General features: G+C 42.8%; 1 protein-coding gene across 14 annotated transcripts in view; it reads left to right on the plus strand.

The window, feature by feature from the left end:
• Ttll5 (tubulin tyrosine ligase like 5) overlaps nucleotides 1-17,938 on the plus strand; it is a 228,384-nt gene that overhangs the window by 111,279 nt on the left and 99,167 nt on the right. For 12 of the 14 annotated variants that reach the window (XM_021201541.2, XM_021201542.2, XM_029540627.1 and 9 more), the window contains one exon: nucleotides 3,440-3,624. In XM_021201541.2, the coding sequence (XP_021057200.1) occupies nucleotides 3,440-3,624 (185 nt within the window). Of the gene's footprint in view, nucleotides 1-3,439; nucleotides 3,625-9,095; nucleotides 9,150-17,938 lie in introns of those variants that run through there. The other 2 variants (XM_029540632.1, XM_029540625.1) reach the window with 2 other exon arrangements.

The raw sequence follows: 17,938 nt of genomic DNA on the forward strand, positions 1-17,938 counted from the left end.
TGGAACTCACTCTGTAGACCAGGCTGGCCTCGAACTCAGAAATCCGCCTGCCTCTGCCTCCCGAGTGCTGGGATTAAAGGCGTGCACCACTGAGAGGAGCGTGTTGGCCCCAGAGCTACAGATGGGTCAGTCTGAATGAGGAGATGGTGACCATGTCCTGTTGTTTACTTCATGGGCAAGGCGAGGGTGCTCACTAGTGTTGCTTCTGTTCAGCATTTCACTGGAAGTCAGAACCAGCATAAAAGGTTAAAAAAGTAAATAAAACCGAGGCAATAAAATTTAATTGCAGATAATGTCCTGACTGTGTAGAAAATATAAAGTGATCTCTAGGTACATTTTGGAAAAAAACTTTTGAACTGTCTAGTATCTGAAAACAATTGTTTCAGCTGAAATATATGTAATAAAAAAGAGAATTCAAAGTTTGGTGAGTGGTGAAGGGGTATCAGGTGAGAGTGGTTAATATCAACGTAATGAAAATATATTGTATATTAATGTCATTAACATAATGGAAATATGTTGTATGAAAGTCTTGGAGAATTAAAAAAAGATGTTTCAATAGTAGATTCTGTTACATATACTTTATCAGTTGAAACCCAGTGCATCCATTTTGTGGTTCCAATATACTCTTGGGAATGTGGGCATCCAGACAAGGATGGTCAGCCTACCAGAGGCCATCCATACTCCAAAATTTAAATTCCTTGGTATTAATTATACACAGCATTTTAATCCATTATCACCCATTAAACTTTTTAAAAAAGCATATTGGACAGTAGCATAAAACTATGAGCTACCCTGGGAAAAGTTTAGAAAAGACTTTTTATAAAATGTCAGAAGTCTTCAGAAAAAAACCCAAGGTGGTGGACAAATGTGATGTGTGTAGGCAGAGGAGGGAAGCTTCAGGTCTTAGTAGTCAAGTTGGCTCAAAAGGTGACTCAGGAAGCCTCAGCAAGTTCACTGCTTAATGTGATGAGCCTGTTGTAAGTGATAGAGGAAGGAGGTCTGGGGCTTGTGAAGACTTGTGTAAAGGTAAGCAAGCATAGAACCTGCAAAAGCAGAGTGACCAAAGGAACGTAGGAGAAAGCCAAGGGCGTCAGCACAGTTGGGGACGTTGTTCATCAGAAGGCAAGGGTCTGTCTCTCTCATAAGTGATGCTCTGGCAGGTGAAATCAGACCCCGCCGCACCCGTCTATAAAATAAACTCAGTTGTGAATGGTGACACCCACACTTGGTTGTGTAGACAGGAGGATCAGGAGTTCAGGAGGCCAGCCTGGGCAATATAGTAATATAGTAAGATCCTGTTTCAAAAACAAAGAGTCTTTCAGATGTAGAACTTAATACTTAAAAAACAATTTGCAGGTTTATTATATGGAGCAGAATTTAAAAACAGAAGCACAACTCTAATAACTCAAGAAAAAGACAATAGAAAAATGTTGAGGTTTCTAAGGACGGCAGCAACATCCACTATCATTCTTAATTATGCAACTATTAGCCTGTTAGAGAAGGGAGAGTTGACAGCCCCAAACAGTGGGAAGTGTGGCTCAGCAGGAATGCGTGTGTGGGAGTGTAAAGCATACCACTCCGATACTGTCACTTCAGTTTGAAAATACATGTACCCTGTGTCCCAGCAGTCCTTCTCCTGGGCATAGGCACAAGCAAAGCCCTGTTGCTGTGTGTACGTGCATGTGCACTGTGCTGTTTATAACCACAGTTGCTTCAGAGGAAATGCTGATGGAATGAAGAATAATAAGACAGCAAAAAAAAACCCAGAAAACAAAAACAAAAACAAAAACAAAAAACCAAACCCATGAGTTTATATACACTCACTCAGCAAGGATGCCTCTTGGTAATGTCCTGCTAAATGATGAAAGATAACACTGGGGACCTACTGTTGTGGGATGCCATTTTAATGGAGCCTGAAAATGAGCAAATCATCTAGTACATATGTATATATGTGTGTGTGTGTGTGTGTGTGTGTGTGTGTGTGTGTGTATCTATCTATCTATCTACACCCACAGAGAGAGATATCTATATAGACATATATCCACAGGAAAACTCATATAATAAAATGATGTACAAAAGGAAAAAACTGAGTGAAAGGGAGATGACACATGGGAGGAGCAAGTTGGTTAACTATGTTATTGCTAATGTATAGCTCCTGGGCTTTGTTGAAAGTTACAGGTGACTGGTGGTGGCGCACGCCTTTAATCCCAGTACTCGGGAGGCAGGGAGGCAGAGGCAGGCGGATTTCTGAGTTCGAGGCCAGCCTGGTCTACAGAGTGAGTTCCAGGACAGCCAGGGCTACACAGAGAAACCCTGTCTCGAAAAACCAAAAAAAAAAAAAAGGAAAGTTACAGGTGCTCATCAGAATGCACTCGTGACTTACACATACATTGTAAAAATATATGTATACTCCAGATAACACAATAAACATGGAAAGGCCTTTTAAAAGCATGCTGCCACACTACATACATAGAATGAGCATGCTTTCATTAGCATTGTAAAAGGTCAGAAAGGGGCTGAGAGCTTGAGTCCTGGCCTAGTCCCCAGCGCCACAGAGATGCATAGGTAAGTGGGTAGAACTGAAATACATTACAGCATTTCTATTTTGTGGATTTAAAAATAGCTTTTCAGTGAGTTTTAATTTTTTTAAAAAAATTTATTTATTTATTATATGTAAGTATTCTGTAGCTGTCTTCAGACACTCCAGAAGAGGGCATCAGATCTCATTATGGATGGTTGTGAGCCACCATGTGGTTGCTAGGATTTGAACTCAGGACCTCCGGAAGAGCAGTCAGTGCCCTTTACTGCTGAGCCATCTCTCCAGCCCTCAGTGAGATTTTATAATCAGAAGAAAACTTGAACCTTGATTTTATTGTGATCAAAGAGTTGAAAAAAGAGAATTTAAATCTGAGCGGACAATCCCTTGTGAGTTCATAGTCACTGCTAGTTTCCTAAGGATACTTGGTTCCTCTTATACCTGTCTCCTTCTGGAGCATTCTAAATAGTGTGAGGGCTATCACCATTGATGCCACAGGCTGACGTATGTATTGATGTAATAAATCAAAAAATCATAAGAATTTCCATGTTTGGGTTCTCTCTTGTTCCTAGTGATGCTGAGGATAGAGCCCGATGCCTTGCTGCTCAGTCGAATCCCCAGTAAATCCTAACATTGACTCTTGGAAGCTCCCTGTGATAGGAATCCTTTATAAGCCATTGCACATTGATAAATACATGATCATTTGGCTATGGAAGACTTTCTAGGGTGTGGCAAGGATTTATAGAGAGTTTTATGACCATTTAAAGGCCATCTTTGGCCTTCATGCTGTTCGAGCTCCCTAGGACTCATCAGTGTGTGCTGGCCTGATACTTGCTTGCCACCGTTGTAATTTTACTCGAGACTTGACTCTTAAATGACTGAGAACTCTTTCCCCTTTTCCAGCAGGGTCATGCCATCCACACAAGCATCATTCAGGAATTGCCAAAACACAAAAAGAGGGTGAAGATGTTTCATTCAACAGAAGGTACAACCAAAGTCTGGTTACGGCTGAACTCCAGCGGCTTGCGGAGAAGCAGGCAGCCAGGCAGTATTCTCCAGCCAGTCATATCAGTCTTCTCACCCAGCAGGTAGGGCCAGACCAGGCAGCCACTGAGCTCTGTGGCTCTGGGAGTTGGGGTGCCAGGGCGGGGTGTACTGGTCCTTCTGTCTGTCACTTGGCTGTTCCTGTGTGCTCATGGTCTCCAGTGAGTCTCTGGTCTGTCCATTTATATTTATAAAACTGGACTGTTTCTCCCTGTCAAGAAAATAACTCTTACAGGCATTGGGTATATAGTATTGCATATGTAACATCTAAATTTCAACCGTAAATATAATTTAAAGGGATTAAAACACACACACACACACACACACACACACACATGTCCATTTGCATGCATCACTTAGTGTTTGTAGAAGTGACAGGACAATTGCAGTAGCCTGTTCTTTCACCATGTGGGTCCCAACGATTAAACTCAAGTCACCAGGTCTGGTAAACTTTTGCCCTTACTCACTGAGCCATCTTGCCAGCCCAGGATCTTTTAAATAACTTCTTCATTCTTAAAATTTTCCAGTGAGTTCTGGATTTATAGATCTTTTTATCAGAGTCGTGACTTTGTTGTCAACTCCACCCCATTTTTCCATTTAGTTCATGATCTGAGAAGGTTTCATGTCTAATGATGATTAATGCAGATACAGCAGAAACAGACACAAGGGCAGACTCTAGGGTGCATGTCTATGTTTGCATATGTGTGGTATGTGACACTTTCATGAACTTTGGGTTCTCTTTGTTCTCTTCTGGTAGTCTCCATGGTATTAATTAGTAGAAAACTTCTTCCTTAATGCTAGATGGATTCGGAACTCTCTAAATGAGGTATTGATAATGATACTCACTATCCATGATGCTCACTATCTGGCTACGTCTTTCTGTTTCTGTTGTGCTAATTTTTAAAATTGGTTGTAACTCCATAATGATAATTAAATCTAGGGAGGAAATGGATGTATGGAGGTGAAATTGCTTCAAATACATACGAAAGTAGACAACACACCATTCCCCAATGGTTCTCTGTTCAAAAAAAATTTTGTTTTGGAGCACAGAGAGAGAGAGAGTGCTGACACAGTCGTGGCGTGGCTCGACAGGGATTGTTTCCAGTCCCTAGTAGTTGAGCACCAGATGAAGAGGCCTAATGTGCAGCTGGAAGCAAAGAAATGTAACAAGCTGTTAATCAGACTTGAGAGCACTGGATAGTTAGGTGCTGGCCACAGACTGATGGGACTAGGCGTGACATAGTAAATGGAGGAGAAATCTGAAAGTGTCAGCCGTCCATGAGAAAAGTAAGGACTGCTCGGCTATAGCTGGTAGTTGGGCCTCCAGGTAACTAAACATGTAGAAGCATCAAGGCAGTAAGTCATTTTCTTTGTGATTACTATAAAAGACAGTCAATATTAGTGTTCACATATTCCCAGTTCCTATCATTTGCTATGTTTCAGAGCCCAGAAAATTGTAAGATCCTGATCCTGTAATACCCAGGTTCTGTAGCCTTCCTGGGAAGCTCTCTCCCTACAGTCTCTCTCATACAACGGGGACCTGTGCTCTGCAAGTTCATCAGCTCTTCTTTGTAAGCCTCAGATGGAATCTGCCATTAGATGTCAGTTTTAACATTCAGAGTCTCAGCAGCAGGGTGCTGGTGTGACTCAGTACTTAGAGAGGTGCTGTGCTGTGCAAAAAACCAGGGTGGAGCACCTAGGAAGGGTTGGATTAGCCAGCCAAAGGCTGTGTTCTCTCACTGACTGCTGTATGACTAGGAACACTTCATTTCTCAGCCTCTGAATGTGTTCATTGCTGGGGGAAACACAACTGGGTCCTAAGGATTCAGTGTAAAAGCCTCTTTGGGAAATCTAAATGCTGTGTACTTGAGAAATACTGTTATTTCAACCCTTAAGGCTTTAGGAACACATTGTTTCTTATGTGATGAAAGCCATTGTTAGGTAAGTGTATTTTAGTATAGAAAAGCTCCATTGCATGTTTTGCAGCCATTTCCTCTCAGAGGACTTGGGAATTTAATTTGTAATTTGAAAACCTCTGTTAGTTTTTTCTCTTGCTTAATAAGTAATACTACATTGTAGTGGCTGTTAACATACACTCTGACACATTTGTTCTCTAGCTGCTTTTTCTGTTCTGTTTGGTGTAGAGGAAAGCTGTTTCCATTTCTTAACTGAGCTGAGTGATAAATGCCCGTGGCTTCCTGCAGGGAAGTGGGCAGGAGCTCCAGGAGTCTCAGAACCAGCACCTGGTGCTAACTGGTGCTGTCAGCACAAGCAGCTTTGTGTCAAGACAGAAACTCCTCAGGTGCTCGTGTTTCCCTGACTTAATACAGCCTTCATCGGCAGTTACTGTTTGTATTTCTGCTTTCTTTTCTTTTTCTCATTTTGTTGTTGTTGCTGTTAGTCAGTGGATAACTCCCCTTCGTATGATTAATTCTGAGCTGGGCGGTTGTGGCGCGCGCCTTTAATCCCAGCACTCAGGAGGCAGAGGCAGGAGTCTTTCTGAGTTTGAGACCAGCCAGGGCTACTTGGAATTATACTACCTCTGCCCCCAAAGATTAATTTGCTATTTCTATTATTGCTTTATTATTATTATTATTATTATTATTATTATTATAGGATTATTTTATGGCATTATCTATACTAGTTCCTTCTTTGCGTTTTTTGGGGGGTTTTTTGTTTTGTTTGTTTTTTTTTTGTTTTGTTTTTATCTTTGGCTCTCTATTTCTTGAGTTAAATTTCTAATTTCTTTTTAACCATTATATTTTAAAGGCTATGAGTTTTCCTCTAAGCATTGCTTTAGTTATAGCCCATAAACTATTATTTGTTTTGTACCCAAGGAGTTAATAGACTTTCATTGAACAAGGAAAGCAGATTTTAAATTATTTGTACTATATTGAAGATTTGTACAAAATTAAATTGTAGAGATTTTTGAAAAAACATTTATCTGTATCTGTAATTTCAGCTACTTAGCCTATTAAAGTGGTCAGTGACATTTTCTAGAAAACTTGGTATTTTTTTGTGATTATTTGTTTAAAACAAAACAAAACCCTTTATCCAAGCTCTAAGAGCATTCCTGGTTTTGGTGGTAACCATTGATGATGTGACATCATGCTGACTGACAGAGAAATAACTCATGGTCTTATGAAAGATACAGTCACCCACACATGATCTTAATAGCCAGGAGCACCCCAACCTATTTCTTTGGAGAATAGCATAACTGTCAGAGGGTAATTCAGCTTGTCAGTTGGAATAGAAGTAAGGCCAAAGCAGTCTCTTGGGAGCACTCATTCAACTGTGTCACAGGAAGGGCAGAGTCACCCCCTAGGGCCTGGGGATGTGTGTCTTGGGGCAGCATGTTGGATGATGAGTGGGACCTGGGGGGTCTGCACTGGGTACTTGGACTAACGCTGGAGGTAAAACTCAACCCTTAGGAGGCCTGCAGAGGGGCTGGGTGCTTGTGTAGGTGACTCTATACCACTCACACGTGTGCGTGATCTGGGCTGCTCAGGTAGCCGAGGAGAGGTGAGCTGGAGGGTGAGGCGTTGCCAAACTAAGGAATGGTAAGTTGGACAGAGGAGTTTCTTAAGCCTACAAGTGATTAAAAGGCTTGGGGCACTTAGAATTTGTATTAGGCTGGCATTTTAAAGGAATTTATATTGTTAAAAGCAGAAGCTGATTTTTTTGAATTCCCTTTTTATCACTTTTGCTATGAGTCAACTTTATTTACATCCTAGAACACATAAGAATAGCAGACATCCTTTACACATAAGCAGTGGCCCCTTAAGCAAGGTGTGTACAGAATATGTGTATTCTCAGTAGAAGAGGTATATAATAGATTCTGGGGACCTGAGGATTCAGTGTATACCATAGAAGACATGCAGGTTGCATTCAACCTTTCCCTTGGTGTGTGAAAAGCTGGCCATCTTCTGGGATGAGATCTTTAGTGACTGCTGTGTGTTCTTGAAAGCAGTGTTAAGCAGCATCTGTACCTGTAGGGGAGGGGCTCTGGCTTGCTGGCACAGGGCTTCTGCTTAGGTGTGAGATCTCACTACCCATGTCTCAGTCAGGGTTGCAAGGGAGGGCAGATCAGTAGACAGGGCTCTTGCAGTTATTGCTGTTAGTGTCCAGAAGAATGTGGCTAAGGAGCCCAGCCTGTGGTGAGGAGTGGAAGGAAGACAGGGCATTAGAGGAGCACTGGCCCTCTCCCACCGACAAGTTTGAGATTTCAGGACCTAGCTATCATTAGGAGCAGCTCAGCTCTCGCAGCCTGGGAATTTAATCAAAAGGATACCAGCAGACCACCCAGGCGGGGCCTACCACGAACCCGTGTGCTGTGTCAGTGTGCTCCGCAGCCAGCCATGCACCAACGTGGCCAGGCCTTCTGAAATGTGCTGACAGACACAGAAGAGGGAGGAGACACTCTGAACCCTGGAGATTTTTCATTTTGATGGGGGAGTGGAACAGAAAGCCATTGGATTTCTTTCATTTCATTGCTCTTTACTCTGAGCCTCTGAGGCCTAACGCTGCAGATAAATATATGAGGTTCAAAGCCTCTGCTGCACAGTACATTACTACTCCACTCCCCTCCACGTACAGGAGTTCTCCATTACCCCGCCTTGAGCAGTAGCTACCAAAAGGTCCTCAGTGGCCCCTGACTCAGTTTCAGAGGTTCCACTTGGAGAGTGGCATTGAGTTGGTGCTGACTTGGTGCACTGGCACTTGGTGCCAGTGTCCTCTCTGGACATTATAGGCACCGTGACTTGGCTTCAGAATTTCCTTTTCAATTCTGAGCTTATTTGAACATACAAACTGCTGTGCACTTAGGCTCTGGTCTCATGACTATTTGCTGAGACTCTGTAGTCTATGTTGGTAGAAAATGTACTTGTTTGACATCATATATGTTATCTGTTCCTGTTTCTCTAGAAAGACAGCAAGGTACGTTGGGAAAACATTAGTTCTGGAGTCAGTGAGAACTGGGAAATTACTGTCTGGCCTTGATTACCTCATCTTAAAAAAAAAAAGAGGGCCTGTGATGGAAGATAAGTCACCGTCACTTGCTGCACACACCTTGTACCTCAGGCAAAGGACTCAGAGATCCTGAGCTGGATCCGACCTTAAAAACCCCCTCCCTGAGGGCTAGCCTTCATGTACAGAAGGCACCACAAAAAAAAAAAAAAAATATCCAAAGGAAGGAAATGGCCAACAGTCCTGCCCAGCTATGGTGCCTGTAAGCCACAACAGCCAGCATGGCACAGTCATTCTAAGGGTTCGGTAGTGGCATGCATACTTTGGCAGTAACCAGCAGCTCTCTGGTTGGACTTAAGACATGCTTAAGAGACAAGAGGGAAGTCATGCTTGCAACTGGAAACCTAGCCAACTGTGGGGCTAGTGAAGTCATGGATCTTGGAAGAGGACCTATAGCTACCACTTTACTAAAGCAGCATAATCTTAACTACATTCTAAATATTTGTCCCTATACCACAGATATGTGTAGTTTTTAATTTCTCATCAACAGGCAGAGACCATTACAGAAAACCACCACCTGTCCTAATACAGAGTTGTTGAACCCAGTCTCAACTGATGGATCTACAACTCCTGCATCTGAAGCTTAGACATCAATGCAGAAGAGAGGGCAAATCTCAGAGTGGAAGAGCCAAAGAAACAAGAAGCGGTTTTGTATGATTTTGTTGCCTGCAAACGTCATAAGATACACCTATGAAGTCTTCCAATTTGGCTTCCTAAGCATGAGCTGAACCAGTAGGCATGCTGACATAGAAGGCGAGCTACAAGCAGCCAAGAAGCTGTGGTGGTTCTCAGTGAAGGATGGGAGGTGGCCCTGGGTTCTATCCCCTTTGTGCTGTGGTTTTCTTCCAGGGAATCTTTCCTTAAGGCATAAATCCCCTACACACAGCTTTATGTGAGACTTCTGTGCTGAGTGAAAGGTCCAGATATCCCACTGCCTGCTAGACATTAACTGCCTTGCCAGCACCCAAATATTTGAACATTATCTCAGAAGCATGCAGATAGACTCCTCTGTGCAGTGCATCTCAAAGCTGTTAGTTTTCTTTCTTCTTGTCGGCTCTGCTGTTAGTGGCATTGACATCCCAGAAACCACCTGAGGGTAGAATCTGGCTTATCAGCAGCATCTGTGTCTCCATTCTCTCTGCACTACATTGCTGCTGAGTCTTGTTCATTCTAACTCCAGTGTTCCTGCTCCGTATCTTGTCTATTTAACTTCCATCAACTGTTCTGCTGAAGGCCTTCATTATCTTCCAAGTGGACAGCTACAGGTACCTCTTAAATGATCTGGCACTGTCCCCCTGCTGTTCCTCATCTTTAAAGACCTCTTGTTATGTTAAAACACATGCCTGGTCCTAGTATTTGCTCAAAGAGAATCTTTCTCTGTATGAAACCCAAACTAGTGATGCTACCCATGATCTGACTGAAAATCTGACTACAGCGTACTGGTACCTGTCTCTGTTCCAGCACACAGGATTTTGCCTAGCTCAGCTAGGATTTCTGCCAGCCAGTATGCCTTAGTTTATGCCATCTTCTCGGGAGAAATGATTTCCTAGTCACCACGTCTGATCTGTCCATCTGCTAGGAGCCACAGGAATGCCACCTCACTCACTCACTGTTATGCCGACCCCCTCTTCATGTTGTGTGTGGACATAACTGTGTCTTTTAACAGACAGCACCTTAAGTTTCAGTGTCCTGTGATGCCTGAGACCTAACTCCGGGATTGTAAATTTATAATTTATTAATACATTCTAAAAAGCCTGCATCTATTCTGAACTTGTACAGACCTTTTCCCATAGTCATTCTTCCCTAAACAACTAAGTATAACAAAATTATAGCCTTTACATCATATAAGTAATCTACCAGTAGGTGTTTTTATGAGAGGATATACAGAGGCTGTATTCAAATGTAATTATATTTTGCATTAAGAAACGTGATCATTTGTAGATTTTTGTATCTTCAAGAGGCCCTACAATTAATACTTTAAGGATATGGAGGGACAACTTTATTTAATAAATGTGCTTACTCTTTATTATTTTTGTTGGCGTCATCATCATCATCCAGTGTTGGAAATTGAATGCAGGGTTGTGTGATGCTACTCAAGAACATAACTGCTGATCCACGTCCCTGGTCCTTCAATGTGCTCCTTCACTCTACTATAAGATCCTTGAAGATTAAACTATGCACAGTTTTTAAACCCACCCACTCTCCCACCCAAGTATTCTCTAAAGTATGCATTCCGGACATAGTGGTTAATAAATAGATGAAGAGCACCTGCCACCACAGCCAGAAGTCTTCCTATTGTGTTCCTGCCTTCAGCCCTTGGGTAGCCACTCTTTAAAGCAGGTGGATGATAGTCATTTCATCTCCTGCCTGTTTGACTGTAAACCACATAATGGCAGTTCTTTCTAACCCACCACTTATTGCAGGGACCTTGTACTTTCTAGACCATGTGCTTGCTAAAGGGAAAAGAATTTCTGTATGTTGTTGGATTTTGTATTCTCTTTAACACTAACACTGTTGCTCTTCCATTCTTTTTCATTGATTATATAGCGCACCTGCCCTGCATACCATAGCAACGACACCCATCACATTTCTACCTTGTCTTAGGCAGTATGTTAACAACACTTTGTGTGCATTATCTCTTCCATTTTAAGACTGAGAAAAGTGCTTTTTCCTGTTTTTTGTTTGTTTGTTTGTTTGTTTTTTAAGCTCATGATGGTGAAGAAATAGAAGCCAGGACAAGTGGCTCTGTTGATGTCACACTCTGGGAAGTCACTGTCCCACGACTCATCTTAATGGCCTCTGCCTCTTCTTTTAGTCAGGAAGTAGCTCTTTCCTTAGGCTAAAATGACCGAGCATCACACCAGCCTGCTTTGCTGCACCACCCCTGCAGAACTATCACTACTCATTTTCTTGAGTCTACAGAGACACCAGAATAAACATCTCTGCTTTCATGGTTACAAGCACTCTCTCGTCTCACATGCAGGGTTTATATCATCGAGTCGATTGGCTACTTATTGAATTAGGCCCTTATCAGATTATTTTGTGGGATGATCAGTGCTTTATTTTTGGTTGGGGAGGAGAGATAATCCAGCCTTGGTAATCTCTTGCCAATATGTGTAAGCCTACCTATGGGCTATCAGTGGCGCACACCAGCTTGCAAAAACAGAATGCATAAATTGGAAATACTACAAAGAGACTTGGCCGTTTTCTCAGGTTGGCATCCCTAGACTCTTGACCTGACACTATAGGTGTATAAGGGTGTTACGTAGCCGGTGAAACTCAAGAGAGGGAGAGGCAGTTGCCAGGAACCTTCAGCACTAACAGAGGAGTGCTTCAGAAAACCTTGCACTTCTCAGCCTCCTTTATAATATGACTAACATTATAACCCTTATTTCTTAGTGATTGGTATATTAACTTGTCCATTTTATGAGCATACAGGAATTAAGAAAGTAACTTAAACTGCCTTGCAACGTTTGTTTATTGCTTATTGTAGCCAGTAGTTGAATGGCTACCCTTGGAATGCCTTTGGTGTATTCCTGCTTACGGATGGCTCTTGTTATGTTTGCCTCTCTTTTCCAGTGGAAGCAGCTTGTAAGAAGTGCATGCCTGCCTCTGTATTCTCCTTGAACTAGTCTGGAGCAGATGTGTTTTGTCATCTTCAAGGATTGCCATTTGGTCTACGAATACACATGAAGCAAGTTAGGGGGAATAAGCCACTATCACATTGTCCTGCTCCACACCACTCAGCTCTCCACACCACTCAGCAGGTCCATGCATGTTCTCATGGGTCTGTCTATGTGAACACAACAGAGAGAGCGCTCTTCTCCACTGGCGCTGGGGTACTTCTGAGGGCAGCAGGAATATGTCTCTAGACAACCCTGTTCCTTTCAGTCCATGTGATCCCTTTGAGAATCAAATGAAAGGTGTAACCTTCTCCTGAAAAAAAAATTGTACATATAGAAACACTTGTGTTCAGTTCCAGAGTATTCATAGGCATCCCACACAGGCTCCCTTTCAGTATCCATGGATACCAAGGAGACTTGGCCTCCAAGTTTGGAGACCTTGAAAGCTTTGCAGTGGTATGTATCAATTATTATTGATAATTTGATCCAAATTCAAATCTCTCTTATTCATGTGTTCATTCATGAATATTAAAATAGGACAGTGTTAGACTGTCATCTTTATAGGGGCAAGGGTTGCTTTCATCCACCTTCCTCCATGTTCAAGAGTGGCAAACCCTGAGTAGGTGCCTGGTAAACATTTGTGTGTGTTAAAAGAAATCATTAATTAAAAGCAGCACCCCTCTAGATCTTCCTAGAGAAGAAATGTAAGATTTTGAGGAGCATGCCACAGTACTGGTGATGGGAATACCACTCCTGCATGCTGTGCCACCATTACTCAGGGTTAAACTGTTACTGACGAAATGTTTGATAGTGAATTTCCATCTCCATCCTGATAAAGCCTAAAGTACATGAAGTGTGCAGGCAGCCTGGTGAACCTGAAGTTAGTCACTAAGAGTCACAAATGCAATTCTAGCCCTTTGAGTGAGTTTCAGTGCAGGAGAAATCATGCAGTATAGTCATTATGCAGAGAGGGAACAAAACTCTGTGTCAAAGCTGTTATTTCGAGCATCTGAGAGCTTTGCCTGAGCTTTGAGAGCAGGCATTCATCGTCTGTAAAATGACGTGAGGCAGCAGCCGAAGCAGCACCCAGCTTTTACTCCAGTCCCTGCTTGCTCTCCTCTAACTCCAAAGCAACCTCTCCCTTGTGGCCTGTGCAGAAAGAGGTGATATGTAACCTTACATGTGCTGGCCTTCTAGTGACATCTGCCACTCCACTACTCACTACTTTGGGGGATAGGGGATAGGTGGAAGTGAGACCGCCCTTTCTATTGGAGTCCTGACCATCCTAGAACTTGATATGTAGATCTGGCTGGTAGCTGGCCTGCACTTCACAGAGAACCACTTGCCTCTGCCTCCTGAGTACTGGGATCAAAGGTGTGTGTGTGTGCCAGCCACCCTTTAGCTTTCCTTTTTAAATGGTAGGAAACTCCATCTCTCCTCACCATCACTTTGGGAAACATGAACGGTAGATACATGGACTTTTGAAAGCTTTCTTTGTCAGATTACAAACCCAGTTCCAAGGCCTGTCTAGGTGCAAGGGGCTTTATTACCGTAACTGTCTGTAACCATTAACCTTTTCAGTTCATCCCAGAAAACAGCTCTCGTCTGCCTGCCCTCAGCACAATCCTCATACAGTGAGGCTGGGCGGGGCTCCCAGAAGGGTCCTTTTGTCTCTAGAGCAAGGGTAGAGTCTTCCCAAGGTATTGTCTGTCTCTGGCTGGCTTCCATCTCCCTGCCCTTTACCAAGTCAGACATGTGTGTCGCAGACATTTCTTCCTGCTTCTCTTCTGTTCTCTGTGTGTTTTCCTCTACTCAAGCAGCATGTAGGCCTTATTTGAATTGTCTTAGTATTGCCATGTTTTGGAGATCTCAAATACTGTTTTATCTGGAGTTTTAGATGGTCAAATCCTATGTGGCTTGAGGGTCAGCAGAAGCCATGTTTCTCTTTGGCCCTTCCCATTCTTCCCATGGCCTCGCTTCTCATAGATAATACAGTGATTCTTTGTTGAGTTATATTTGAGGTATAAAGTTCTTTTGAGCATGCAGGACTGTGTGCAACGTCAGCCAGGGAGATGGAGTTAGGTCTGTCCCCAGCTCTTTTGCATGCTGTGAGAGTATGTATGTGAGTGGCTGGGGTTGTTTTCTGGAAGTCCATCAGGGCAGTTCCGTGGTGTTTTATTATAGTACTGGCATCTGTGCTGCCTTTAGCAAACAGCAGTAACAAGCGTAACACTTGGGAGGCCAGGCACCGGAAATGGGCTGCCTCCTCTGTTTCTCCCACCCTCTTTCCAATCCATCACCTGTATTATTCCTGCTATAATTTAAACACCTGTCTAGATGGAATGCATGCAATGTGTCCTTACCCCACACATTCAGATATTTGCTCACCTGCCTTATTCGGAAGGCTGACTCTAAAATAAATAGTGTTTGGTACTAAAAGGAGAAACTGGCTGAGGTCACCGTGGCAGTGGCTGTGAGGCAGGGAATGGTATAGAACATCTGGATTAGCTGCTGCAAGAGTGGGAGCTGAGGAGTAAGGAAGGAGCGAGGAAGAAACATCTGCCAGGCAGGCCCAAGGCTCACATGGAGGGAGGTGGGATTTGGTGGCCAGATTTCCCACAGGCAGTTGTTCACTTGGCTAACCAGCCAGAAGAAGGCAGAGATGGAGTCATAGGTAGTGAATGGCCTGATGGGTTTTAGGTTTAAATACTGCTTTTTAATAACAGAAATATAGCAAGTAGTCTTGGATTTGTCTGAAGTTTGTTCTGAGATGTTTTGTAAACATTTGGATCCTCAGCATACTTTTAAAGTTTGAGCACCTAAACACCAAGAAACGGCAAACCCTGAATGTCCCTCCTGGAATTGTCCCCCTTGTTCTCTGTCTCACTTCCTCCAAGCCATGTCTGCTGTCTGTGCTTGGAGGAGAGGAAGCCGTGTACGTTCCCTCTCCTGTGCTTGCCTTTTGTTCTCTACCATCTCTGAAAAGTGATTTTCAAACTTTCAAGGCAAGTGGACTCTCTGTGGATTCTGTTAAATTCCCTTCAGTTTACAGGGGCTGGACTGTGTTCTCCATTGCATCAGGCGTCCAGGAATTCAGGTGCTGCTGCTCCACAGACTAAAGCTGTAAGAAGTGAGGTGCTGAGGTGCAGATGCACACACGTGGTTCAAGTCAAGATTGGAAAGGTTTGCCTTAGGGAGTCTAGGAATTGAATTTAAGGGCCACACTTAGTGATTATTTTATCTCTCAACCTCACTTTCAGTTTGTCTATCTGTTTTTAAGAATAAATTAGTTCACACATAGTGTGCTGATCATATTGCCTACAAGGAGCTGTTGAATAAATTCAGTGATTGTTAAGTTCCTATGGTTGCTGGTAGTTAGTGGGAACTGAAAAGTGATGACATTGTACCTAATGCAGGAAATCCATGGCTCCTCTTAGAACGCCGTGCTAACTTTGCATATAAAGATGCACAAAGATAAAGATACCAGAGAGATGGCTCAGTGGTTAAAAGCACTGATGGCTGTTGCAGAAGGCCTGAGTTCAGTTCCCAGCTTCTGCATTGTAGCTCATAACCATATGTAACTCTAGTTCCAGGCAACCCAACACTTTCTTCTGGCTTCTATAGCCACACGATACACATACATAAATTCAGGCAAAATATTCAAACACATAAAATAAAATAGATCTTTAAAAACATGTGAATGTTCATCATGAATTGAACATGCTCTCATTTTATAATTTATTTTTAATTTTTTAAAAAGGGGTATTGGTGTTTTGCCTTCCTGTATGTCTGTGGTGGACCATGTGTATGCAGTGCCCAAAGAGGCCAGAAGAGGGCTTTAGATTCCCCTGGGACTGGGAATAACAGAATGTTGAAAGGCACCATGTAGGTGCTGGGAATCCAGCCTCACTTGTCTGGAAGAGCAGCCAGTGTTCTTAATTGCTGGGCCATCTCTCTAACATGGACATGTTCTTTGAATCACAGTTTCTTTCATTAAAAATGGTTTCTAAATTGCCCTGTCTGTCCTCTAGACCCATTTGTGGCTGATGTCGTGAGTCTAAGCTTGACAGGTTTAATAGTGTGTATTCTAGTAGTATTTAGTAGCATGCATTAGCTCAGGGAAGCCAGCTAACCCAACAACTGTGGCCTCTCCTTTAACAAAAAGGACAAGTGTTGCTACATTTTTGTATACCATAAGCTAAGGCTGTCTTTTGGAAAAAAATTCTTTAGCAATAAAATGTTTATTATGGCTACATATCTCATATACATAGAGCTGTGTCTCACTTTCTCCTCTGGTCAGAGCCAGGGAAGGGTAGGTGGGTGGAGAAGTGAAGCAGATGCAGTGTGCTGACACCCGTAGTTGTCTTCTCAACATCTGAGAGAGACCTCCTCGACCTGTGGACTCACCCAGTGCCACATTTGCCTTTCCTAGTGAAAGTAAGGTAGTACTGGGGCCAAAAAAGGATGCTTGGGTCTGTAGTAGGTCAGGGATTTCTTCTGCCCATTATAGAAAAGACCAAGAGACTAGAAGAGAACCAGGGATAGTTTGTCATAATTTATCCATTATACATATTTGTCTATAGAAACAGTCAAGACTGAAGGGAAGTGCTGGCCAGCAAATTAGCCAATAGCTAGTTGCATTTTAAAATTAAAAGTTTAGAATCTAGTTTCTCAGCCACATTTCAGATATATAATAGTCATGTGTGCCTAGTGGCTGACCCAGTGGACAATGCAGGTTATCAGGTCATCGGTGTCCTGATGATATCATCGGGAGGCATTCTGCTAGATCATGTTCAGTAGAGCAAAGCTAGAAAACAAGAATGACCTGAAAATGTTCCCTTGTTTATAACTGTATTACATCATTTCGTTACAGTGTGATTAAGATGCAAATGATGTGGGTATACCTAAAGAATGGTTTAAAAAAAAGATCAGTTCATTGACTGGCAGTGTAAGTCAACACCAGACAGATCTCAGAGGCAAGGGGAGGGAGCAGGAACTGTGGTGGACACGTTAAGTGACTTCCAGATAAGACAAGGCTGAGACTATATTGAAAGTAAGGACTGGGTTGTTAGCATTTGGTGGAGATGGGGTTTGTTTGAGGAAAGGGTAAGGAACAGTCCCAAAGCTGCTGAGTACTCTCATCTCTGCTCTGAGACTCTCTAAATAAATCAACAGTACTCTGCTTCTGTATATAAAGAAGTCACAGTGGCTGCCCCTTCTTGGTTCTTCCAGAAAATAAGGAATGGCTGTGGACTGAATCAAGAGCCAGTAGCTGCTCATAGTTGCTTGTACTCTCCTGCCACCTTTTACTCTGCCTGGGACAAAATAAACCTGACTGAGCTTGGTCTTTTCCTTATTTCTTTAATGTCCTCTGAGGAAGAGTAAACGTGGGAAATTAAGTCTAAAAGAAAGATGAAAGAGCTGTTGTTGCTTCTGAATGATGATGTTTTAAAGTGTTTTCTAATAGTTCAGAGTAAACAGGATTGTTTTCCTACATCCAGGTTAGAAAATGGATTTTGAAACTACAGCCCAAGTTCTACAGCTGTTGACGGCTTGGGGTAAAGCATCATAGTAGACTCTCTGAGCCTGAGTTTTCCTCTATGAGTAATGGGTAAAGTGTAAGTGAATTGTCATATCCAAAGTGCCTGGTGCCACTCAGATGTTAAGCAGTGCTGTCTAAGAAGAGTGTGCCACACACACACTTGGAGCC

The sequence above is a fragment of the Mus pahari genome, chromosome 7 (assembly GCF_900095145.1).
Source record: "Mus pahari chromosome 7, PAHARI_EIJ_v1.1, whole genome shotgun sequence".
Taxonomy (NCBI): domain Eukaryota; kingdom Metazoa; phylum Chordata; class Mammalia; order Rodentia; family Muridae; genus Mus; species Mus pahari.